This window comes from Diabrotica virgifera, chromosome 8, assembly GCF_917563875.1.
Source record: "Diabrotica virgifera virgifera chromosome 8, PGI_DIABVI_V3a".
NCBI classification, from domain to species: Eukaryota; Metazoa; Arthropoda; class Insecta; order Coleoptera; family Chrysomelidae; genus Diabrotica; species Diabrotica virgifera.
The window spans coordinates 183,099,847-183,127,474 of record NC_065450.1 but is presented as its reverse complement, the minus strand read 5'-3'; the positions used below and the strand labels follow the sequence as shown (position 1 = coordinate 183,127,474).

Below are 27,628 nucleotides of genomic sequence, written 5' to 3'. Positions count from 1 at the left end.
GAACAATTTTGTATAGAGGGCTGTTCATGCTAAACCGCATAGTTTTAGAAATATTGGCGAAAAACTTAAAAAACTACGAATTTACCGATTTCTCCCCCCCAAACCCGACGCTCAAAATGGTGTGACTTTTTTCTGAACATTGTGTGGACCATATAGAACAATTTGGTGTTGAAGGATAACTTTCACTTTGGATGTCTGGGTTATGCCATCTTCTGGACCAACTATACTATACTAATACATTTTTTGCAAAACGTACAGGAAGGGCTAAGTTTCGCAAAAACCACAAATTACCCCCTTTAAACGGATAAAAAGGGGGGTTCCGAGGCGAAATTTCTTAAGAAAAAGTTAGTCTTAGAATAAGCACCCCTTGATATATCAGAAAAAAAAAAAAATAAAACCTGACTTGTGTCTATTTTGCGAGGTTCAACCTCTGTTTCCTACACTATATTTAAGTATTTTCAGATGCAGAGTGGCTCCAGCATTAGTTACTCTTCATTTCTTATTATTAGTCCGCTGTCTGGTTCTTTTGATATTGTTGTCCGAGTCTTTAATCTTGATAAAAGGCCTATCAGATAAAGATAGGTTCTTGTTCTTGTAAATATAGTAGTGAAGTAAATCTAAATATGGAACAAAATTCAAAACATTCAAATTTCAATGTATGTATTTAATAACGGGATTAAAAGATTTAATCAAACAACATTTCCAATACAACTTAATTACTTTCTTTATTTACAAATTTATTCTATTGTAACTTTTAAATATAACTAAAATATAAAAAGTCTTAGAAAATTTTAGGATAAAGATATCTTATATAATTCCAATTTCGTGTAATTTGTTCTTCATTTTGGTTATGGTTCCTTCCCATACGGTTTGCAGTGGCTCCCTCACAGTTTCCACTGCCAAATTGGTCATTATACTAATAGCAGCTTTTAGTGTGGCCACCATGTCACCTAAAAATATCATTATTAGTATACACATTTCTTCCTTTAAGGGGAGAGGGGGGGTATGGTTTGAAATATTTAATTATTTTTTATAATTAAAAAAAAAGGAAAACTTCAAAAATACTCTCTGAAAATTTCAGATTGATCGGAGTAAAATTACCAGAGATACAGCGTGTTGAATATTACTACTTTCGACTCGCTTTGCTGCGCCTTCTCTTTTGTAAATTCCTCCGCAATTCAAAAAACATATTCCGATGTCCATCACTTTACGATTTGATACACAAATAAGAAGATTAAGATGAAGTTATCAAAACTTTAAACGATTTTTCTCAAAACTGATTTTTCAAAGTCGGTGGACATCGTAACTCAAAAACTATTCGACCGATCCACCTGAAATTTTGCACAGATTTTCTTTAGACATTTCGTGAGGTAACAACGACGAGATGTATTTGTTTTTATGCTTATTTTTTGTTTAGAAATAATACATCATCATCATCTTGGTGCTACAGCCCTTAGAGGGTCTCGACCTTCTCAAGCTTTCTAAGCCATTCTGTTCTGTCCCTTGCTTGCATTTTCCAGTTGCCGACTCCGATCTTCTCGGCATCTTGTGTTACCCCGTCCATCCACCTCAACTTTGGTCTACCCCGTCTTCTCATTCCCACGGGTTGAGCTGTTAGAATCTTTTTTATCATGTTCGATTCAGGGGCCCGGGCTACATTTCCTGCCCACTACAGGCGGTTTCGCTTAATTATAGCATTGATTATAAACTTACCCATAGATAGCTCACCTCCTGGTAACCGAAAGACGTATCGGCAACTAGATGGCGCTACTCGAAAACCGTATCGAGATTTCTCAGTCGCTGTCTGACTTGTGAGTAGTTAACAGTGGCGTCAGAGCCGAACTTACCCTATAGGTGTATTACCTTTTATTAGCTGCGTATTGTGCTGTGATAAGTTAAAGCGGAATTTAAGACAACAACCACAAATTTAGAAACGTGTGCTGTTACATGTGCATGTTACTGGTTATATTTACTATAAGATTATAAAGAATTTGAATTGGATTAAATGCCATGAAGATTTGCAAGACACTAAAACTCTATTAGAGAAATACGAATTAATTTTACTTCTTAGAGAATATGGTACACATGAATAAAGATTCTTCAGAGATAATCAGATTTGTTTGTTACTATTACTACAATAATGTTAGAAAAAGTTTCACGGGGCCTTTAATTCATTTAAAGTAGGTAATGCAGTTTTTGACAATATTGAAACCTATTTGGCTAAGCATATTTTATTAACTAAAAATTGGCTTGAAAACTGTAAAGACCATAAAAGAAAAAATATAAAATTCTTGGTGAAAATCAAACTTTTAAAAACTTGTCAGTGGTATAACATTAATGAAAGCAAACAAAAAACAGAAAATTACTTATTTTCGATAAAAGTAAAGTTAAACAAACATGAATATAATACAATAAATAGTCAATTTAACAAGATCTGGAATTATGCATTTTTTGAGTTGTGTTACTTTTCTTCCGGGTGAGCGATTATTGAAAACTTTTTTATAAAATTTAGGGAAAAAATGCATTCTTGATAAAAACCTGCATATTTTAAAACTTAAAATGAAAGAATTAGATGTCCTCGGCTATTTATATTTTGGAAATTCCCTGTCATTTTATCAATATTATTCATTTAAACGTTGGCAACATGTGGTGTTTTGTCAACGAAAAATATAATCCATTGTATTTGGTACACATCACTATCAGCTTTTAATCACCTCTTTGAAGTAATTCCATCAGAAAGGTCCTCAGAAATTGTTAAATGAGAGTTAGAATGAGAATTAAATAATAATAATATCGTAGGGCATTTTTGCCGGAGAGATCCTTTCGGATTGTTCCGGCGCCATTTACATCTTTAACCTGTTTCAAGTAACTATTGTTGATGTACACTAGCCCAGGGGGACCGACGGCTTAACGTGCTCTCCGAGGTACGGTGAAACGGCTCTTATCATTTTTAGAAATTAAAAATTGATTGTCGTTTGCAGGGCTTGAACCCGCGTGCTCTGGCGTATGATGCCAGTGATCATGCCGTTCACCGGCCGTATAGGTCTGGATCGCACATATGAAAAAAAAGTTAAATAATAGCAAGCTGAAAATTTGTTAATAGCTTAAGGGTGTCTAGTTGGACAAACTTTGATATATGGGAACACTGGAACAATGGAAGTTTTAATTGTGGAACAGGTTAAAAATTTGGAACGGTCAGACCACGAAAACGGCACATGTATTTTGTCCGACAGAACAGACTTAAATTCTCCGAACAGAGATTAAACTCTCATGCAAAAACCAGACTGCTATTTATCACCAAATGGACGTTTTAATGAGTGGAACATGTAGAATCTGTCAAATGACAGGAATTATGACAGGTGATAAATAGCAGTCTGATTTTTGCATGAGAGTTTAATCTCTGTTCGGAGAGTTTAAGTCTGTTCTGTCGGACAAAATAAATGTGCCGTTTTCGTTGTCTGACCGTTCCAAATTTTTAACCTGTTCCACAATTAAAACTGCCCCTGTTCCAGTATTCCCATATATCAAAGTTTATCCGACTAGACACCTTTAAGCTATTAACAAATTTTTAGCTTGCTATTAATCAACTTTTTTTTCATACGCGGGATCCAGACCTAGTAGCTCTGTTCTGTTAAATGTAAAAAGTATGCGATCGAACAGTAGATCCTATTGATTTCATTTCACCTCTATACTATTTCTTATTTTGTACAGAATATAATTGACTTCTATTTTACCATTTCTAGACAAATTGTCAATTTTTTGTAATACAATGTTAGGTACTCTCAGAAAAAAATATATAGCTAATTTTTATTTCCGGTAAATTAAAAATGCAGGTATTTGAGTACCTCTAATATACCTAGTACATATTCTAGTATTATTGTTTAGTTTTATAACATAACTGAACTTTTTTCTGAACGATCACGTTACTTTTATTTGACATTCCGAGCCATCACAAAATATGTAGGAGTAATTATTTCATTTACTCGCGGGTTTTGCCCCTAATTTATATACGTTCAAAATAAGTCCGGTATTAAAATGAGTAATGCTAAGCAACTTTTGTTCTATAGAGTTTTTTTCACTAAGTCAAGAATTTTCGAATAATTTGCAAGTGAACATATTCACTTTTCAACAAAAAAAAAACACCTTTTTACACGGTTTTTCGCAAATAACTCAAAATGTAGGTAAGTATTTGATCGAAAAATTAAATATTGTTAACAAAAATATACCTATCTTATAAAAAAGTGCAGAATGGTATGAAGTTATATATAATAAACGTATGAAGTTTGTAGACCCAGTAGAAACAGACTTGTAGTTCAGGAAGAGTGGGTTCTAATTCGTCAAATTCCAAATCGAATATTTAAACGTGGAATAATTAAAAAATTAAGCACTTTGGGAGAAAACTCAGTATCTTTTTTAAAATGTTTAAAAAAAGCTTTATTTTTGTTTCTCTTTTAAGTTACTAGCATCAAAAGTAAGTAAGTTACGCTAAGAATAAAATGGTTCCTTTTTTTTTGTAAAAAAAGATCGTAAAAATCACCCCCTAATTAGCGTCTAAAATTAAATTAATCGTCACCGCTTGATAAATTACTTTACGTATGTAGTGTTTATATGATCTGTAAGTTTTGGAAAATTTTTAACAGCCATATTTTAACCTATTTTTGTCTTAAAAAAAACAAAAAATATAAAATATTCAGAAAAGCAAAACCCCTTTATAGTCTAAAAAATGCTTTTTTCAGAATTTCAAAAAATTGTTTTTTTACTTTAAAACCAATTTTTTCAAAAATAGGCGCTTTGATTAGATGGAACTTACAGACAATATAAAAAATAAACAAGTTAAGTAAATTGTAAGGCCGTTTCGATTCATTTAATTTCGGATGCTAATTAGGGGGTGATTTTCATGACTTTTGTACCAAAAATAAAAATGGGGGCCAAATTTATTTTGACCATATCTTGCTTACTTCGATGCTAGAAACTTAAACAACAAAAATAAAGATAAACTTTTTTTAAAGTTGTAGTTTTTCCCGAAAAGTTCTTCATTTTTTGGTTATTTCACGTTGAAATATTCGATTTGGAATTTGACGAATAAGGACCCACGTTTCATTACCTACTACTCTGTTTCTGCTGGATCTACAGACTTCATATATCACTTCGTATACCACTTTTTTACTTTTTTGAAAACTATAGGTATTTCTGCTACATATACCTTTTTTCGATTAAATACTTACTTATTGAGTAATTTGCGAAAATCATATTTACCCGAAAATAACTCGAAAAGTATTGACTTATTGAAAAAACTCTATGGACCAAAAGTTGTTAGTATTAATCAGTTTATCCAATTCTGGACTTATCTTGAACGTATATTTTTTCACTCCCGAGAAGGAGTGATACTTAACCCCAGTGCAAAAGCACACAGTGGCACAATATCACTTTTTTCTTTGATATTTTAGCTATGTGTATACCAAATTTCATGCCAATAAAATGGATTCTTTAAAATTCGGAGGTTTTGCAATATTTTACCTTGAGTGAATGGGTTAGATCTGCAAAGAAATTCTGTATATCAACTTCAAATATTTTATTTCGCATTAGTTCTGAAAATTAATTTCTTTTACAAATTGCAAAAAATAATTTACATGTGAATTATCACTGCTAATTTGATTATGTATTTTCTATTTTGTTGTTTTTTTGTAGTGTATTAATAATTAAATCATTTTTAGGAAACCTCTTCACTATTTTTATTAATCAATATTTAGCGTTTTATCTGAAGTAAAATAGGAATTCCAAAATAGAGATTACAAGCGCGTTAAAATTATTTGTGAAAATGCTGAATACTACCCTTATATCGTTGTCTATTACGCCAGCCAAGCAACTCAAATTTATTTTTCAATCTTGGCAAAAATTTCAATAAATGTCGCCACCGTCCAGTCAGGTAGTACTTAGACTTGAGGGGCAAAGAGGTGTAAGTGGGCGGAGTTTACCACTGAATTCGGTTTTACCTTAAGGTGAGGTATCTATGTGTTTATTAATCAATGATTATAGTGATATCTTTTCCACCAAACATATGCTTGTAGATATTCTGCAGTTCAAAGTTATATCTAAGCCTCCATATTCCGTTCTCACAGACCGCTCCGAATATCTTGCGTAGCACCTATCTTTCAAAAATCGATAGAGCGGATTCATCTGTTTTAGTTAGCGTCCATGCCTCTGATCCATATGTGAGAACGGGGACTATCAATGTTCTATACAGCTTTATACGAGTTTTTTGAGACAGACGTTTGTTCGCTAAGTACTTTGATAGACTATGATAACACCTGTTTGCAATTATTATTCGTCTTTTTATTTCCCTTGTATAGCAATAATACATATGTTGGCGGAATTCGGCGGAACTAAAATTGAGGGTGTTTTTCTTCTTTTTCTTGGCCTGTTATAATGGGGGTTTTTAATGTCAAATCGTTGTCAAATTTTGAAATTTCAAACGCGCGAAAAAATATTCATTGTTTACATTGCAAATTGATGGTTAATATAAAATTATTAACATGGAATCTTCACGTTTCAATAAAGGTTGGCGTCGATGTTGTATAGAAACTTGAAAAAAAAATCTGCTGGAGTATAACTGCATTATTATCCAGTTAAAAAAAAAACGAAACAAAAGTATTATTGATCGAAGCTTGTGGATTAAGCAAAAATATCAAGTATTTTTATCTTTGCACTGGCCACTTTAAAAAAAGACGATTACATTACTGCAAGTAAATAATTTATATAATGAATGGGTTGCATGTGTCAGTCCATACTATTGTAGTAAAGAAAAGAGAGACGTTCTCACAAACAATTTATTTTACAACTGACGACCGGTTTCGCTGTCTACAATATTCACAGCATCTTCAGGTCCCGGTTAAAGTAAAATTCAATGCTACGAACAACAAAAAACCAGAGTTAGTTAAGTGGTCTGGTTTAAATCAAAAGTTAATGATTAAGCCAATATCAAAATACATATATTTATGCATGCATGAGGATTGTACACCATGCGTACGTACATGTGGGTATTTATGTGCATGCATAAATATATGTAATTTGATATTGGCTTGATCATTAACTTTTAATTTAAACCAGACCACTTAACTGACTCTGGTTTTTTGTTGTTTGTAGCATTTAATTTTACTTTCACCGGGACCTGAAGATCCTGTGAATATTGTAGACAGCGAAACCGGTCGTCAGTTGTAAAATAAATTGTTTGTGAGAACGTCTCTCTTTCTTTACTACAATAAATAATTTATATTTGATACTTATCTTTATACTAAGCAGATATGTACACAGTGTACATAATTATTGTCACAAGATAGTGACTTTGAGAATTCAAATTATTTTGTTTAATCGATGGGATTATTGACTTTTTCCAATGTGAAGATTGCATGTTAATAATATATAATAATTACTTAACAATAAATAATATTACCCAACAATTAATTTAAAACATTTAAAAATAAACAATGAACATTTTTTGGCGCGTTTGAAATTTCAAAATTTGACAACGATTTGACATTAAAAACCCCCATTAAAGCAGGCCAATAAAAAGAAAAAGAACACCCTCAACTTTAGTTCCACCGAAATCCACGAGAGGTCGTCATTGTGACTTAACACCTCCAATTGTATCCTAGTAAAATGTAATAATTAACTTACCATTACAATAAATATTGTCGATAGCTTTCTTTAGAAGGTTTTGGGAAGCCTGGGCACTCTTAATTTCTCCTTCTTTTATACATTGGCAAATGGATTCGGCCAGTTTAGGTAAAATATTAATACTGTTACCCATAATGCAGGTAAATCCACTGGCTACAGCACCAAGCATTACCTTAAAATGATGAAACGATAAAATGTGATAATGATAATAAAAAGACAATTTAACTGCAACTAAGTTTGTTTTTTGCGACTAAATTTCTTCAATGGATTACAGTTGTGGTGTAATAGCATCCGTAAGAGAATGTAGAAACCTATGCACCACGACATGTCGAGACCTTTTAAACATCAGTATTGTATTTTGTGAGTGATTATATCCAGTAAATGTCTTGTAACTAGGTAAAGCTGGCCACTCGAGTTAAGAAGGAACTCGAGTTAAGAATAGAGGACTAACACAAGATTAAGGGATAAACATAGATAGGAATACAAGTGTAAGTCGAATAAGAAAAATATAGCACTCCAATGTAAGAGAAAATGGCAAAAACAGTCTCCCACGAATAATCATAGAAAAGAAACTGGCAAAAAAATCTCAACCTCCCAAAAAAATCTAGAAATCTGGTAATATACTTCCACAGGAACGCCACACCAGAACTATGGTTTAAGTGAAACAATTAGACGTACACGTCATAGATTTAATGACATCATAACCCACTGGTAAAAACTTGACGGCAAAATTCAAAACATTTTTCCTAATACATTAGTTTTTTCGCTACTGTCCAGGTTAACAGGAAAGCACTGTTGCCAAATAAAAAACTTATATGTATTTTACCAAAGCAACTACTGGCTATTATACTGTTTCTCTTTGTCTTTAAGGCAGGCCGCACATCAAAGAAACATGAAACGTAAATTACGTTTCATGGAAATAAACCACTGCTAAACAAATATATGTCCGGCCATTAATGAAACTCTCCGAAAATAAAAATGTCTCATGAGCATGAATCACACTCGTTTCATTGGTAGGCGGACTTTGAGATTTGTTTAGCAGTGTTTTCTTTTCATGAAACATGTTTTTCGTTTCATGTTTCATGTTTTTCGCTTCATGTTTCTTTGGTGTGCGGCTTGGCTAAGAGTGACATTAAATTCTGTTACTTTAGTTTCTCGACTTGATTTTGATTCAAATTGTTGAATATTTTAATTGAATTGTACTAAAACAATAATATATCTCTGGTCTTCCCGGATTATAATTTGAAACAATATTTTGACATTATATTGACCTCCAATATTATGAGAGATGGAAGTTACAATTTCCAATCTAGCCAAATGTAATAATTACGTCATATAAACTCGTCATTAATTCTAGACAATGAAAGGCTAGCGGTAATAGGAATGATATGTCAAAAACATCTGATTATTTCCTATATCAACAAATGTATAGATAGAACTACTAGTAAAATAAAGTAAAACTTAAAATAGTTCTAATTTATCTAAAATCTATTTGGTAAGTCAGTTGGTTTATAACGCTTAAGTCTGCGAACTTCACCCTCCGTGTTTAATAATTCACTCGCGAAATCATTTGGATGCGCACTAAGTCTTTCTTCATACGTTTCACTGTATTTGCTGATTTCTTCTTTGATGCTAGGAACTCAGGTCTCTCTCTATTATTGCGTTGGGGACGTACCATGGAGTGTTTACTATGGTTCTTAATGCCTTATTTTGAAAACGTTGTATGATTTCCAAGTTAGAGTTGCTGGCTGAGCCCCATAGCTGTATGCCATAGGTCCATATGGGTTTATGTATGGCTTTGTATACCACTAATTTATTTTCAACTGACAGTCTTGAATGTCTACCCAGAATCCAGTACATTTGTTGAAGTTTGAGTCCAAGTTGCTTTCTTTTGGTGAAGATGTGTTTTCTCCATGTTAGTCTTTTATCTAGATGTATGCCCAGGTATTTGGTTGTATCTACTTGTAATAATCGTTTGTTGTTTATGTATACTGGTGGACAGCTCTCTTCGCATGGTAAATGTCATGTGGGTCAATTTTGTTTCATTAGTTTTTAGTTTCCATTTTTTAACCATTTTTCTATTTTATTTAAGTAGGCTTGTGAGTTATGCGAAGCTCTTTGGGGGTCTGTGTGAGATGCGATAATACCTGTGTCATCTGCGAATGTTGCGACTGTTGTCAATCTAGTTGTAGGTAGGTCAGCAGTAAATAACAGGTATAGTAAGGGACCAAGTACACTACCTTGTGGGACACCGGATTTTATTTTAAATAGTTCTGAGCGAGCATCTTGTTGTTTTACTAATGAAAAGCGATCTGTCAGATACGATTTTATAATTAAATAATATTGATACGGAAGATTTTTCTTCAGCTTATGGAGGAGTCCTGTATGCCACACTTTGTCGAATGCTTGGCTGATATCTAGAAAAGCTGCACTACAGTACCTGTTTTCTAGATCATTGCTGATTTGTTTGACTATACGATGTGTTTGTTCTATTGTTCCATGTTTGCTACGAAAACCAAATTGGTGTTTTGGAATTAATCTTGCTTCTTCTATTACTGGTTCTAATCGACGTAGAAACATTTTTTCAAATAGCTTAGATAATAGTCCCTGCCGATCATTACAAGATTCCGTAGTGTGGCCTCGGTTAGTTGAAGTGCAGAACCCAGATGATTACAGAATGTTTATACAAAAGAATGTATTGTTATTTTACCTAGATTTGAATTATCTAGTCGTATGTAATTTTTGACATTTTGTTCAAATTAGTTATTATTTTATCCATTCATTTCCAATATTTTGCTTTCCTCACAACTACGTATGAAGTAAAAATCAATTGAAGACAATAAAGCAAATGTAACTAGTTAAATTAGTAGTAATTTTTTATTCTAAAATTAATTTAAGTTCTACAATGATAGATTGTAGACGTCAAATTTTTTACCTTTGTTTTATTTGTGCCATGACAACCTAAAATTGCCAATTAATCAAAGAAGGTGAAGAAGAAGTAGAAGCAGATTGTGTAATAGTCGGCAGTTTTCCCTAAGCGAGAAAAGTTTTTACCTTTGTTGTATTTGTCCGATATTAACTCTAAATTGTATATGAATAAGGCATTTTTCCTTTATTCTGAGAGGATGAACTGACCAAAATACACATGCAGGCAGAGGTCAATAAACCAGAGAAGAAGAAGACATACAGACATAACCTGATAAAACTAAGTTTGAAGGAGCGTCATACGTAGAATTATGACCGAAGTTAACTAGCTGACGTTTAAAGGTATAAAGATGGTAGCTATCCATAATGGTAATGTAAATTATAAGTTAATACCGATAAAATCCCACCTCCGGTAGTTTCATTTCTTTTTATCTCACAACTTAATACATTTTCCATCTTTTGCGCTATTTTGCGCTCATCACTGTATTGTTCTTTTTTGTTGTTGTGTTTAGGTGGGCAATATGCTGCTAATAGAACCAGAGTACCTGTGCTACTTTCTATTGCTACACTGGTTGCTTGTAGGTATTCTTTTTGATAACTTTCTAATTCATAATGTTGTATACTGCTACGAATTATAACTGCTGTTCCTCCATGAGCTGTATTATCTGGATGGTTTGTGTGGTAGATGTTATATTTAGGTATTTTGAGATAGTTTTTATTGGTAAAATGTGTTTCTGCGACTAGAAACACATCGATGTTATTGCCGATGATGTAAGCCTTAATTTCATGAGCATGTAGACTCAGACCATTGGCGTTCACTGTACTATCTTTAACAATTGAGTATCCATTAAGAAAGTTTTGAAACAAGCGCTGTGATTAGATTCATGATCGTTGATAATTTAGAAAGGAAAGTTTTCATTGGAATTCTTACCTACATGTCATAGCCTAAGAAAGTCATAACTTTAACTGATTGTTCCTAACGGAACAGATTGTTAAATAAATTGGAGTAATAAAAAAAATTCCTAAATATTTTTTTAAATTTAGAATATGGCAACAAGGTAAAATTTCGTGCAACCTTTATTGTTTAACTTTTCCTTTATCATATATTAATCTGCACAAATCAACAAATGGTCAGCAACTATAAGAAGTAAAAGAATATTCTGTTCTTTTTTGCCAATTACTGCCCTCGTTTTTAGATGTCATTGTGCGATTATGATTCTACGTAATTTTTGTTTAAACAATGAAAATTATTGTTTATGTAAGCTGCAAAACGAGTCTATAAAAATAATCTCGATTATTTAAAACAGAAATTAGATCTTACAACTACGTCTACATTTCTCCGTCCTTGGAATCATCATTACGTGCCATCTCCGCGACGAAGGTTGGCAATCATTATTGCTATTCTAACTTTTGACACTACAGCCCGAAAGAGTTTAGTTGAGCTGCATCCAAACCATTCTCTGAGGTTTCTCAGCCAGGGGCCTGATTCTAATTCATTTCGACAGTCGCAATTTCATTTCGACACCGCCATGACAGCCGCAGAGTATAGCGATTCTTATTCATTTCGATATTAGTTACAACTGGGGACATTAACCTTATCATGTTGACACTGCTCAGAATTTGGGTTGGCGCTCCGGTTTATTGGAATTTGTTGATAGTCTGGGAAAATTATCGAAAAAATGCCATTTTTGGGAAAAATTATTTACCAGCTATTTTATTGCTAAAATCGAATCTTAAGATTGCATATACAGAATAAGCCAAATAAAAACGGAACATACGCAGTTAATACAGTGTATCGGAACTACGTTTGAAATAGTCGACCAATATAAAAGTTTGACACACAAATCATATCAACTCAACTACCTGTCTCCTTTTAGGCTAGGCTACGGCCAGATAAGCGACAATTTACGGCGCCATAAGAGCAGTAAAATGAAGCGCGAAAATGGGTCCTGGGAAGAAGGATCTGGGTCCAAATTTGTAGCTCATCTAACCACAACAACGAACGAAACACTGTATTTACATCTCGCGACACGCCGTAATTTACATCCCCATCTGGTCATGCTTTTTACTGCCGCTTCATTTTACTTCTCTCGCGGCGCTGTAACAGCAATAAAATGAAGCGGCAGTAACTGCAGTAAAAAGAATGGCCAGACGGGGATGTAAATTACGGCGTGTCGCGAGATGTAAATACAGTGTTTTGGTCGTGGCTGTAGCTAGATGAGCTACAAATTTGGACCCAGGTCCATTTGTTGGCGACACGACGCCGAAGATGAACCCGTTCGATAATATTGCTTCGCGATATTTCACAGCTCAGTCTGGCCATCCACTACACTCACCGCGGGACCCATTTTCGCGCTTCATTTTACTGCTCTAATGGCGCCATAAATTGTCGCTTGTCTGGCTGTAGCCTTAGCCTAAAAGGAGACAGGTACCTAGTTGAGTTGCTATGATTTGTGTGTCAAACTTTTATATTGGTCGACTATTTCAAACGTAGTTCCGATACACTGTATTAACTGCATATGTTCCGTTTTTATTTGGCTTATTCTGTATTAGTAATATGGGGTAAGACAAGTCCGCAGAAAGTGTGTTATTTTATTTATAAACAAATTAGCACTCCTAAATCTTCTTTTTTTTTCAATTAATGCTATGTAACTCCTAAGATTTTTCCTTTGAGCCAAAAACACTCAAATAAAAATTCACCGTAATTTAGTTCTGCACAAAGTTATTTTTTTCCGATTTCCTTCAACAAAAATTTTACTCAGAAAATCCGAGTTTTCCCAAAAAATCTGCAATTTTCAATTAAAATTTTAGGGAAGTATATAATTATTTATCAATAATTAAATAATTGATGACATGAAAGATTTATTATAGTAGATTATACAGAGGGGCTAAATTATGGAATAAATTCATTTCTTTAAAACGGACGATTCTGGAGCAAAATCCCGAAAGAGGTCGATTTTTATTTTTAAATTAAAATTTTTTGGCATATATTCCATACTAGTGACGTCATCCATCTGAGCGTGATGACGTAATCGATAATTTTGTTAATGGGAATAGAGGTCGTGTGGTAGGTCATTTGAAAGGGCGTTCAATTCTCTATTCAGTAATATAAACATTAATATCATTAGGTATTTATACAGGGTTGCCAAAAAATAATTTTTGAATTAAATTAATTGGCGCAAAAAGAAGAATGTATGTAATTTATTTAACTCAAAATACATTGTACTGCTGTCAGAAAATAGAAAAAAGGTTTATTTCACAAATAAACATTTCTTTTCGCTTAAATTAAATCACAAACAGCCTCCCTCCTACCTATTGGCAGTTTGAACATTTAATTTAAGCTAAAAGCAATGTTTATTTGCAAAATAAACATTTTTTTCTATTTTCTGACAGCAATAGAATGTATTTTGAGTTAAATAAATTACATGCATTCTTCTTCTTGCGTCAATTAATTTAATTCAAAAATTTTTTTGGCCTCCCTGTATAAATAATGATATTAATGTTTATAATACTGAATAGAGAATTGAACGCATTTGTAAATGAGCTACAACACGAACCCCTATTCCTATTTAAAAAAAAATAATCGATTACGTCATCACGCTCGGATGGATGGCGTCACTAGTTTGAAATATATGCCAAAAAAATTTAATTTAAAAATAAAAATCGACCAATTTAGGGATTTTTCTCTAAAATCGTCTAAATCTCTAAAATCGTTAAAATACATATTTTTATTTTCCTCGTAAACATCTATGCACGGCCGACCAAACGAGGGCCCCTGCGGGGCCCCTCTTGGCCGGGGCCCCGGGGCACTGCCCCGGTTGCCCAATGGTAGTTACGGCCCTGCACGGCTTCTGTGCCCTTTTCGAAGAAAAAAAATTAAATTGCGAGGAGTGATTCCAGGTATAACCGGTCAAATTTGACCGGCATTTGCGGCAGAGTTATAAACAACAGGATTTTAATCTTTGAACCATTAGATACCTTTTAATTCCGGTCCTCTTTGTACATACAAATTTTCATATCTTCAAGACACTCATAACGAAAAAGATTTATGTAACTGTCACCAAATTATTTAATTATTGATAAATAATTACTTTCCTCAAATTTTAGTTGAAAATTAAAGATTTTGTTTGGCAAACCCGAATTTTCCGAGGAAAATTTCCGTCGAAGGAAATTGGAATAAATTATCAATGTGCAGAATTAAATTACTGTCAATTTTTATGTGAGTGTTTTGGTTTAAAGTTAAAATTTTCGGAGTTATAGAGCAATAATTAAAAAAAATGGCACATTTTGTTTATAAACAAAATGGCACACTTTCTGTGGACTTTACACAGCTATATTACTAATATAGGAAATCTTAAGATTTGATTTCAGCATGTCCAGCAATAAAATAGCAGGTAATTAATTTTCCTTGTTTTTTACTAATTTTCCCAGATTATTACCTTACATCTTTCATTGAGTTGATGATTCATGTTGTGGACATTCTCAATTATTATATTTCTAATTTAATACTATTCTATCTAATTCCTCAAAACAAGCAGATTTCAATTAAACCCAACCATATTAATACCTTTTGCTTTAGTTTTCCTTGCAAGAAATAAACAAAACACATCTAAACTAAACCTAACCTCGCTTTTGGCCATTCATTCATCTCCGTGTCAAATAATTTCGACATCGAAATTATAATAGCGACCACTTTTTTGGAGTAGCTATTAATTTTGATAGTCGCTATTTTGTGACGTCATTTCGTTAGTTCAACGAAAATCCACAAGGCTCGCACAGTCGCATTTCGACGTCGCCATATTGAAAGCGACTTGTTTAGTGTCGAAATTTGATTTAGAATCAGGGCCCAGGACATTTTTTTCTTCTACCTATGCTGCGATTTCCTTGAATCTTTCACTGCATTATTAATTTTAGGAATTCATATCTGTCACCACGTGTTATATGACCCACATATTGTAGTTTTCTTATTTTAATGGAATTCAGTATCTCCCTGCTGTTCTCTATTCTTCTTAGTACTTCTTCATTGGCTATTCTGTCTGTCCAGGAGATTTTCAGCATTCTTCGATATGTCAATTTCAAATGCTTCCAATCTTTTGAGACATTGTTTATTAAGAGTCCATGTCTGCACACCATACAAAAGAACAGATAATACATAACACTTAAGTACTCGTTTTCTAAGATTTAGGCTGAGGTCTCTGCTACATAATAGGCTATTGATTATGTACTATAGAAAGGAACTACAACGTTAACGGGGTTTTATTATTTCATATGGTCAATGAATCTCTATATATGAATAAACCGCGGAGTGCTACCATTTAAAGGGGTGCGTTTTTGAGAAATGGGTGAATTAGTCCTTGGGCACAAGTTACATTAGGGTGAGTTCTATGCACTTTTGGTACAAACACGTCCACATAAAAATTGTTCCTGGTTAAATTTCCTATCTAAATATATAACCTTTTAAGGTCAAAGATACTTTTTTTTTACAAAAATATATTCAAAAGAAAAAGCACAAAGAAACCCAAAAGAAAGAAATTTTGTTTTTTGTCCCATAACTTTTGTCTACGGGGATATAGGTATAGGGTATAGGCATTGCTTCACAGAAAAAAAACTTACATATTTTCTCTTTAAAGTGATGTTTGGTAGAGGTCATTAGGATTTACAGTTTTCGAAATATGATTTTTCAAAGTTCGCCACCCACAGCAATTTTGGGCAATTTTCCTTGTTATTTCGCAAATATTGTTCTGTAACTTTTTTATACGCAACTTTAGGCATATGTAATGGTACATGTAAGAGGAATAGAAATCAATTACCTTTAAAATGTTCTACTTTATAATATTCTACAACTTCTTTTAAATAGGTTATCTTTTTCAAGATTTTATACTTTTAATGAGTTTTTATATTTTTTACGATTATATTTTAAATTTCCCATTATATCTTTTTTTTCTTCATTTAGGTATATATTATATAATAAAAAAGAAAGCTTATTCTGTTTACTTTAAAATGGTGTATTATAAAAAATTCTAGGATTAGTTTTGAATAAGATATGCTTTTTCAAAATGTAATAAGTACTTGTAACGATTTTTGATTTTAGGATTATTTTTGAAGTTATACTTCTTTACGCGCGATATGAGGGTGAATTTTTATATGCTAAAACCTACGATCCCGGCGCATGCGCATTATAACTTTGTTCTGATTGGATGTTCAAATGACATGTCAAAAATTATCCAATATGGCAGCTGTAGCGCAGCTGTGGTTTGGACGGTTAACGGTTTGGTTATGTATGGTTGTTGCGTTTTAAAATTTGTGGGAAGAGAAACAACAAAGGTTAGTTAATAGTTATACTGCCTTTTTAAATAGTTTTCATATTATATTTTTGAAGTTATACTTCAAAATGTTTTAATTTAAGGTGTGGAAAGAATATATTAGTGTTTTTAAATATATCTTTCTACAAACGTGTTAAAAATGCAATTTTTAGGACTCCATAGGAGCGTTAAAAATGCTACTTTAAGGCACTAGTGCTTTAAAAATTTTAAGGCACTGCAGTTAAAAGTGAATTGTCAAATTGTAAAACGTCAAAATATTTATATTTCATTTATTAACATTAATATTAATAATACAACTTGCGCAATTTGAAGAAGGTGGTTTAAAAGGTTTTTTATTATAATTTTGTGTCTTTGGATTTGTCTTCCTTGGGCGTAAAATAATAAAACATCTATTTTTATATTTCACTTGTCACCGTGATGTATAATTATGTATATCTGACAGGTAAGTAGCATGCGGCTTGATGGCTTTGTTGGTAGAGCATTGGACCAGAGATAAAAAAATCGCGAGATTGCGGGTTCAAATCCCGGACGATTCATATTTTTTTTTTTTTTTTTTTTTTTTTTTTTTTTTTTTTTTTTTTTTTTAATATTTGGCATTGTTAAGTTTTGGTTCATTTTTGGTAATTATTGTTAATTTTTTGTATTGTAACTGTTAAGTAGGTATGTATATTTATTTGGTTGAAATTATATTATAATAGAAGTATAACTTCTTACGTGCGTACAAAGTACACACACATTCTTTTTTTTAATTTCTCATTATAACTTTTTTTTTATCTGATTGTGTGTTATGATTGAATCTTATTTTTTATAGGTAATACTTTGGATCCACTTGACTCGGCCGGGCAAACTTCAAAATATGGATTAATTCCAATATTTACTGTCAAAGCTCCTGCACCACAAGCCTTGCTTGAAAAAATAGCATGTAAATGTACCAAAGGATGTACAAAAAACTGCGGTTGTAGGAAGATATGAATTAGTTGTTCAATATTCTTCAAAGGTGCATGTGCATGGGTAATAATTGTGGGAACTCTAAGATAACTGAGGTGTCAGAGAAAGATATTGAAGCTAATGCTAACGAAGAGATGGACTTTGATTTTGAAAATTTTTTAAATGTCAACGTTTAAATAATTTTAACTAAAGTGATGTTTTCTAAGACTAATGCTTATGTAATTTTTGTAAAAGAAATAACTTTAAATAATACAGGTAAAAATATATCACAGAATCACTCGGTTTCCACTATTTAAATATAGATGATACACCATTTTAAAGAACAGAAAGTAAGCCCTCTTTATTGAGCAATATATAGTATATTCATGTACAAGAAAAAAAGTTATAATGAGAAATTTAAAAAATAATCCTAAAATCGAAAATCGTTGCAAGTACTTATTACATTTTAGCAAACAAAATAAGTTTTTTTATTATATAATATAATATATACCTAAATGTAAAAGAAAAAAAGTTATAATGAGAAATTTCAAAAATAATCGTAAAAAATAATATTTTTTTTATATTAGGTATTTATGTAATATATAATATAATATGATATAATATATACTATATTATATAATATATTATATAATATTATTTTATTTTTATATTATATTATAAAAAATCGTTAAAAGTATAAAACCTTGAAAAACCATAATCTCTTTAAAAGAAAGTCGTACAACGTTATACAGTAGAGTAGACCATTTTAAAGGTAATTGATTTCTACTTCTATTACGTGTACCATTGCCTATACCTAAAGTTACGCAGAAAAAAGTTACAGAACAATATTTGCAAAATAACAAGGAAAATTGCCCAAAATTGCTGTGAGTGGCGAACTTTGAAAAATCATATTTCGAAAAATATAAATCCTAATTACCTCTACTAAACAACATTTTAAAGAAGAAATATGTAGGTTTTTTTTCTGTAAAGCAATGTCTATACCTATATCCTCGTGGACAAAAGTTATGGGACAAAAAACAAAATTTCTTTCTTTTGGGTTTCTTTGTGCTTTTTCTTTTGAATATATTTTTGTAAAAAAAAGTATCTTTGACTTTAAAAAGTTATATTTAGATAGTAAATTTAACCAGGAACAATTTTTATGTAGACGTGTTTGTACCAAAAGTGCATAGAACTCACCCTAATGTAACCTGTGCCCAGGGACTAATTCACCCATTTCTCAAAAACGCACCCCTTTAAATGGTAGCACTCCGCGGTTTTTCATATATAGATGTCCATTGACCATATGAAATAATAAAACCCCGTTAAAGTTGTAGCTCCTTTTAGCTATCTTATTTTGAATATAATCAATAGCCTATAATATTTGTTTCATATTATTGGATGGACTTCTAGGCCTTTTCTATTCTAACTCTGATTTCTTTGGTATAATCGTTTGTTTCATTAACGTTTCTCCCTATATAGTTATAATTCCGAACTCGTTCTATTGTCTTATTATTTACGTATAGATTGATGTTTCTAATATTTTTCTTTGATATAACAATGAATTTTGTTTTCTTTATGTTTAGTGCCAGACCAAATTCTTCACTCGTTGCAACAACCTTATCTAAAATTCTTTGTAGATCTGTAATATTTTCTGCTATTAGTATTGTATCATCAGCATATCTAATTTCACATATGGGTAGGTCATTTATTTTTATGCCTGCTACTTCATGTTCTAAGCTTTGGTAAACTTCGATAATCCGGAAAATAAGTTATAGTGCACAAACTAAGTCACAAACTTGATTTTCAGATTCACAAATATAGCCCTCATCCATTTCTACAAACCCAGGATTACCAGAAAAGCCATTGAGATCGAGAAACGCCCAAATTGTTTCAATAAAAAAGACGGCCACGCCCGATTACATTTCACATTCATAAGAAACATGTCGCATGTTGAAAACAAAAGTAACACTATGCCAAATTTACAATTTTAGAGAAGAGCATTTGATTTTGGAGATAATTTTAATAAACTAATTGTGTTTTTTTAACAATATACATGGCAGTATTTTTTGTTAATATTAGTCATGATTTGTAATGTATTTAATAGCTAAATATATTGAAATGTATAGTGGTTTATAAAATGTATAGTATTGAATGGTTTATAAAATTTTGTATAGTGTCACTTTTGTTTTCAATGTGCGATGTATGCCTGGATTTTTAGTCTTGTAAAATTCACTAAATTTGGTTGACTGTCTCAGAAACCTTAATTTGGTTCCATAAACCGTTTTTGGGCATCAGTGAACCATATTTGATATCCGTTAATGTAAAAAATGAGTTTTCTTTAGATGCGTGGTACTACTTTCCCCAGTGAAGATAATTTTAATAAATGAATCGTCATCAACTTACCTCATCAGTTCCCATAAATACCACATATTTATCAGGATTTAGGGTAAGTGCTGTTAACCCATCCTGTAAATCATTTGTAGTATATATCACACCAACAAATTGTTCGACTTCCCCCGTTATGTCTAATAAAAATGCAGTCATATCAACTAAAAAATAAAAGGAAAATAAGTTAACAAAAAAATTTAAAAATATATGTAAAAAAACTCAGAAACTAAAATTTGGATAATTATCCTCTGCGCTTTTTAAGATGTAAATATAATAGACGGGACTGTATCGTCGCCCCCGTTAGCGAAATTATTCCGATTCGATTTTTTTGAACAAACTTACTCAAAAAGAGGTCCTTATAACAAATCCACAGGGTGCCAGGCGATGCCGTGGTCGAAAAATGGTTTAAACAATTTTTTTAAACAAATTCACAAAAAAATTTTTTTCATTTCGAACAAATTTGTTTTAGATAATTCTAGGATAGGGTCAATCTGAGCAAAAAAATCTCGTCATTTTTCTCTAAAATTAATTGTCGAGTTATACGCGATTTAAAATTTGAAAAATGCAAAATTGGCCATTTTCAAGGCTTATAATAACTCGATTAAAAATTATATTATGGAAGTCAGAAAGTGGTCAAATCAAAGTTTAAAACCCCTCCTTCAAGATCCTGAGGAAATTTTTGTCATTATTTTATTGCAAAGCTGTTATTTTTAATTTTTCACAAGGGGCGCTATAGTCCAGTCGGTATCGTAGCCCCCGTTATCGAAATTATTCCGATTCGATTTTTTTGCACAAACTTATTCAAAAAGAGGTCCTTATAACAAATCCACAGGATGCCACGCGGTACCTTGGTCGAAAAATTGTTTACACCGAAACAGTCTCAAATTCACCGTCTAAATATAACCAAGTCCTACCATGTCGTGATGGGTAAAAGTAAGACGCATATTGTACACGAAATATTTTTCAATAAGTCTCACGCTAAGTGAAGACTTAATAATTTTCGTCGACATTCAAGTACCTAGAAAAGAACACGTGCTGTGTTGTAGGCTAAAGTATAAAGAGCCTTTATGGCTTTCTCAGACAGAAGTCTGTAGACTGTTTGTATTGGAACAGGAAATGTCGACATAAATAAGTCGATAGTATTGATAAAACCCTCAAGTATTGAGTTCTCAAAACTGGCCGTGAGATTACGAGTCAGCGGATTTCGTGAAAACTCATAGATTTGTTATTGCAAGGATAGCGTGTTTGTATTGGTCGAAAGGAAGAATCATGGCATTTGTAGGATGTCCTGATCATGATTCTCTCGCTACCCGATTTGTAGGGAAATGTTTTGAATGATCATTATTGGACAAAGTAGGTGATGGCTGTCAGAATGGGAGGTGAATTCAGGCGAGAGAAAGAAATCTTGTCCGAAATTAGGACAAGAACAAGCAATTAAGTTCCAGCGGACATGCAGTAAAGACGTCCAATTTTTTGGTCTGTGCCGAGTTAGGCTCAGAATGGAATCTTGAGTGATTCTGTAGTGAAAGTCGCAAGTACGATGTGTTGTCGTAAATACCATACCGGTATATTCTTTGTGTTGTGTCCGGTATAATAATGGAATAGTGTTCCTTGTACGGCGTTTAGTATGCCTTTTGCAAAAATAACTTTTAATCTTCGCGGAACGTAGTTCCTGGTCTTTTGAGTAACGACCAATTGTCTAAACAAAGTTTGTTTTACCATCAAGTCAGTGAAATGTGTCACTAATAATCAAAATACGCAGTTACTTTTTTTCATAAAACAAGACTATGGAATTTTTATCTTTCATATAATAAATAACAGTTGTGTAATGGTACTTTAAATCTAAAATTGTAAAGTGAAAGTGAGTTCGCCGCATCGCCCAGAGCTCTAACGAGCTACCCAGATCCAGCAGTACAACAACAGCAGATCGCCACCAGGTATTTGTAATAAACTGTATAATTCCCTTTTTCTCGAACTTTTAAAATAAACGCGAAAGACTTAATTTTTTTATTTCTTACCAGATCAGTTTTATTTTTCTGAACATTTTTCTACATGAATAAACGATAATTATGTTTTAAACTTATATGTCTTCTTATTCTCTTTGCACAATCCATCTCTGATCCTTATTGTAATAGGACATGCAGACTACCTCAGACACCAATGGTAAGTACCGATTGCTATTCAAAGGGATACCATTTTAAGTAATTTTTTTTTGTAATTCTTATATAGACATATGGCAATAGATTTTGATCTATTAATGGCGCCCAAAAATTATTAAATTCTTTTCTTTATATTAAATATTATTGCAAGAACTCACTTCCTAAATTCTCCGAGACTGTAGCTACCGGGGTATTAAAAAAATTATGTAGCACGAATTTTGTCAAGCCTATGATCTAACAATAATGTCTAAGTATATATTTATGTTTATTTAATTTGTCGTGCTTCAACACAAATTTTTTTAAACAAATTCACAAAAATAATTTTTTCACTTCGAACATTTTTTTTAGATAATTTGGGCAATTCTGAGCAGAAAAGGTCTCTTGTGATTTTTCTCTAAAATTGACTGTCCTCGAGTTATACGCGAAAATTACCATTTTTCAAATTTTAAATCGCGTATAACTCGACAACAGTCAATTTTAGAGAAGTCACAAGAGGCCTTTTCTGCTCAGAATTACCCAAATTATCTAAAAAAATTGTTCGAAGTGAAAAAATTGTTTTTGTCAATTTGTTTAAAAAAAATTGTTTAAACAATTTTTCGACCAAGGTAATGCCTGGCACCCTGTGGATTTGTTATAAGGACCTCTTTTTGAATAAGTTTGTGCAAAAAAATCGAATCGGAATAATTTCGCTAACGGGTGCTACGATACAGACTGGACTATAGCGCTAATTGTTAATAATTAAAAATAACAGCTTTGCAATAAAATACTGACAAACATTTCTTCAGGATCTTGAAGGAGGCGTTTTAAACTTTGATTTGACCACTTTCTGACTTTCATAATATAATTTTTAAACGAGTTTATTAAGCCTTGAAAATGGCCAATTTTGCATTTTTGAAACTTTAAATCGCGTATAACTCGACAATTAATTTTAGAGAAAAATGACAAGAGACTTTTTTTGCTCAGAATGACCCAAATTATCTAAAACAAATTTGTTCGAAATAAAAAAAAATTTGTGAATTTGTTTAAAAAAAATTGTTTAAACCATTTTTCGACCACGGCATCGCCTGGCACCCTGTGGATTTGTTATAAGGACCTGTTTTTGAGTAAGTTTGTGCAAAAAAATCGAATCGGAATAATTTCGCCAACGGGGGCGACGATACAGCCCCGTCTTTAAACAGTGATTAATTAATCAAACAAGGGAATCTATAATTGCAATCACGACTTGTTGTCCACCATGAGAATACTCTTTAACGAACTAGTTCTTTAAATCTTCAAAAGTAAATAAAAATAAACTAAAATTAAAAGATGATTGAGAGTTGATTTCAGCGCCAGATATTGTGTGTCTCCCTCATGGCGCATTTAAATCAAAGCGAACACGAACGAACGAATTCGTTCGTTAACTTTATTGTATTTGTACAGCGAATCGAGCACGACCGAACGAATTCGTTCGCATTCGCACATGTTCCAACCGAAAGGAAATCGTTGTTCAATGTGGACAGTGGATAGACGGTAGCGAACGAATTCGTTTAGAAGTACTGATTTAATTTATTTACAAACATTAGTTTGAGAGGGTTGTTTATTGTGTAGTTGTGAAAACATAATTTTGCAATATGGAATACGCCTATGAAACCCAAAATCAAAGCTATATAAAACAATAAACAGAAAAACTGATGCTTGTTTTAACATTTCTATAGGAATGGGTTGTGATGTCTCTGAACTAAAAAAATGAATTAGCTTCTGGCATCATTTAGACGAGAAAGACAAAAAGAGGGTTCGAAGTGGTTTGCTTTTAAAAGCGTAATGTTTTTATTGGATAAATTTCAACCCAGAAACACTAATGAGGTAACCAAATCAAATTAATTGCTAAAATTAATTAAAAGCAAATTTATTTTGATACACCAATTTTACAATTTATTATTTAAACATAATATACAATGTAGTCGTAATATCACGAGCAAGTAACTTTTTCGACGAAGAATTTTAAGAAAGCTGGTTTATTATGTTATTTTCTAAGCTCCCTCAAACAGCGTATAATACCCGCTACCTGCTATTTTTGTAAGCTATTATTGTATTAAAATTTACCCAGCAAGAAACACGAAAATAAACTTAAACACAATGTGTGACTGGCACTGGCGCATCTTAAAAACATCTGCGGGCAATATGCACTCCGGATCATCAACGAATGCGAACGATCGCTTCAATGTAAATGGCCCTACTTTGTAGCGAACGAATGACCAAGCGAACACCTACGAATTCGTTCCTTCGTTCGTTCGTGTTCGCTTTGATTTAAATGCGCCTTTAGAGACCGAATCCCTAACGAAGAAATATGTCGTAGAACAAAAACAACAGACGCTGTCGAAAAAATCGCGTCTCTAAAGTGGAATTAGGTAGGACAGGTCATGAGATTGTCAGACATCCGATGGACAAAACGTATTGTCGAGTGAAGGGCACGAGAAAAAGCATTACGGAGCAGAGGACCCTTAGAATATAAAATAAACAGGAAGGGGTCTGTCACATATCAACAACACCTTAAATCTCGAGCCGAATCGGCCATCTTGAACGTCTGTGGATGACTCATTCATAAGTTTTTGTCAACGATGTAAAAGGTATTTGTATATTGGATCAGCTTTGTGCATAGGCGTACCATCTGGTAAAGCTCCTCTATATGCAATCAATTAACTGAAGTTATTAGTATAAAACAATGTTACTTAACTGACTTTTCAACAAAATATTTTATTAATACGTATTTGCTCTTGATCTATAGCTGTTTGTTTAACATCAAAGATGTAATAAAATCGTTAAGAATTTCTTTTCTTCTATCTTTCAAAGGTACCTCACTGGAGATGGAAAGCAAATCTGAGAGCTGGTCGCCATTTGCGACCTCCTTCCCGGCTCAAGGTCATTTTGCATATACTCCTTCCTGGTTATTTTATATTCTAAGAGAGGACCAGCAGAGGACGCCCACCAACCAGATGGGCTGACGATCTGAAGCGTATTGTCGGCAACTGGATGCAAGCCGCACAAAACAGAGAAAGATGGAAAGAGCTGAGGGAGACCTATGTCCAGCAGTGAACGCATACGGGTTGATGATGATGATTATGATGATGACTCTTGTTAACTCGAGCTTTCGATAAGTTAAATAAATTTCCCTGGTCTCAACGAATTCAAGTTATCGAAAGTTGATTGTATTTATATTATATAATACTATAATATTATCTTGTTTTTCTTTATACTGAAAATATAAACACAAGTGCGAATACTTACTGTTGTAAAGTTGAGTATACTTTGGATAATGATGATATAATATAGGAATTTTTTCAGTGTACTCCGATATAATTTTAATGTATCTTATTAAATCTAGATGATTTTTTGGTTTATGATATAAATCAGGCATTAGAACAATCGCCCCTACTTTCAACTTTTCAGCATGGATAGCCTGAAATTAAAGAAATTGTTAATATACTGTATCTATAACATACCTACATAATGTATTAATACCGGGTTGCGAAAAAGTGTGGCAACACGGTAATTTCTCGGAAACCGCTAGAACGATTTTTATGGATTTTGGTGGGTGAGGGTCTTTTAATGCGGCCGAAATAATAGTGGTAATTACATTGTTGTCAAAACATCCATTTTTCTGGAAATCTAATGAACTTTCTTATTTCAAATAGAACACTCTGTATATTTTTTGCGTTTTGGACTTCTTAAGGGATACTGATTATTTTTCATATGATATTCCCTATACCTAAATGCCATATTTTCGGAGTTATTGCTACATTTATTAAAAAAAAAAAAAATTAAACAATTTATAAAAATCAATTTTGTCGGCCCGGGTAAACATTATTTTAGGTTCCTTGGATCATTGTGAACAAAAAAGGTCTTTTGTAATTTTCCTCTAAAGTTAATCGTGTCCCAGTTATAAACAATTTAAACTGAAAAATATTGAAAAATGACGATTTTCTATGTTCAAAAACACAAGTAAAAAATATTATTTTTGAAACTACGAAGTGCCTAAATTCAAGTTCAACCTTATTTTATCAGCTCCCGATAAGCAATTTGGTCTTGTTTCATTTTAAAATATTATTTTTTATTTGTTAATGCAGCCCGATCGCCCGTTCTCTCATATGCGCTTCATTAATAATTAAAAAAAAAACAATATTTTAGAATAAAACTTGCCAAAAATTCTTATAGCTATCTGATAGAAGAAGGTTTGATGTTGCATATAGGTACTTTGTAATCTCAAAAATTATTTCTTTTACTTGTGTTTTTGAACCTTGAAAATCGTCATTTTTCGTTTTTTCAGTCTTAGATTGTTTATAAAAACGTTTAACTTTAGAGAAAAATTACAAAACAACTTTTTTGTAAAGTATCGTAATGTCTACCCGGGTCGAAAAAATTGATTTTTATGAATTTAATTTTTTTTTAATAAATGTAGCAATAACTCCCAAATTATGAAATTTATGTAAGTATAGGAAATATCATATGAAAAATAATCAGTATCCCTTAAGAATTCCAAAACTTAATGTAATTAGCACTATAATATCGGCCACATTAAAATACCCTTCTTCTTCACGTGCCATCTCCGCGACGGAGGTTTGCAATCATCATTTCATCATGGCTATTCTAATCTTAGATGCTGCTACTCTGAATAGTTCGGAGAATGTGCAATGTGCATCCGTAAAAAATACCCACCAAAATCTATAAAAATCGTTTTAGCGGTTTCCGAGAAAATAACGTGTTGCCAGACTTTTTCGCAACTCTGTATAATTGAGTACATACATATCTTTACATTAATGCTTAGGAATGCAATGAGTCGGACTTAAAAATTATAACATGAAGATCATTACAAATGGATTTTGAATATTTCAATGTACAGGGTGTTGTTTCAAGGTCACAATAAATTTATATTTTTTTATTAATCCGGACCCGAATTTTTGCCTGTGAGTTACCAAAGTAGCCGGATGAGCAACCAAAACCCGCTTTGGGTTCTAAAAATCCTCATTCAAGTTCTCATCAAAAAAATATACAAGGTATATATATAAGAAATTGGCAAAATCGATAAAACATCCTGTAACTCTGTTATATTATCATTATCATGTTGAACTTTCTTGCTGTTCTATTAAATGGTAATATCACATGATCATGAGTAGCACCAAATAAAACAAAAAGTATTGTAATCTCTAAAGATCCAATAAGATGCAAGCTGGAAGTGGACAGCAAAATAATCCAACA

General features: G+C 32.4%; 1 protein-coding gene across 1 annotated transcript in view; it reads right to left on the bottom strand.

Annotated features, from left to right (window-relative positions):
- Positions 1–699: 699 nt before the first annotated feature.
- The window catches only part of LOC126889633 (N-acetylneuraminate lyase-like), a 52,250-nt gene continuing 25,321 nt past the window's right edge, over positions 700–27,628 (bottom strand). The window contains exons 6-9 of the mRNA XM_050658118.1: positions 25,661–25,832; positions 20,253–20,398; positions 7,675–7,846; positions 700–950 (exon numbers count right to left, since the gene is read on the bottom strand). Of these exons, the coding sequence (XP_050514075.1) occupies positions 808–950; positions 7,675–7,846; positions 20,253–20,398; positions 25,661–25,832 (633 nt within the window). The 3' untranslated portion in view covers positions 700–807. The remainder of the gene's footprint in view (positions 951–7,674; positions 7,847–20,252; positions 20,399–25,660; positions 25,833–27,628) is intronic.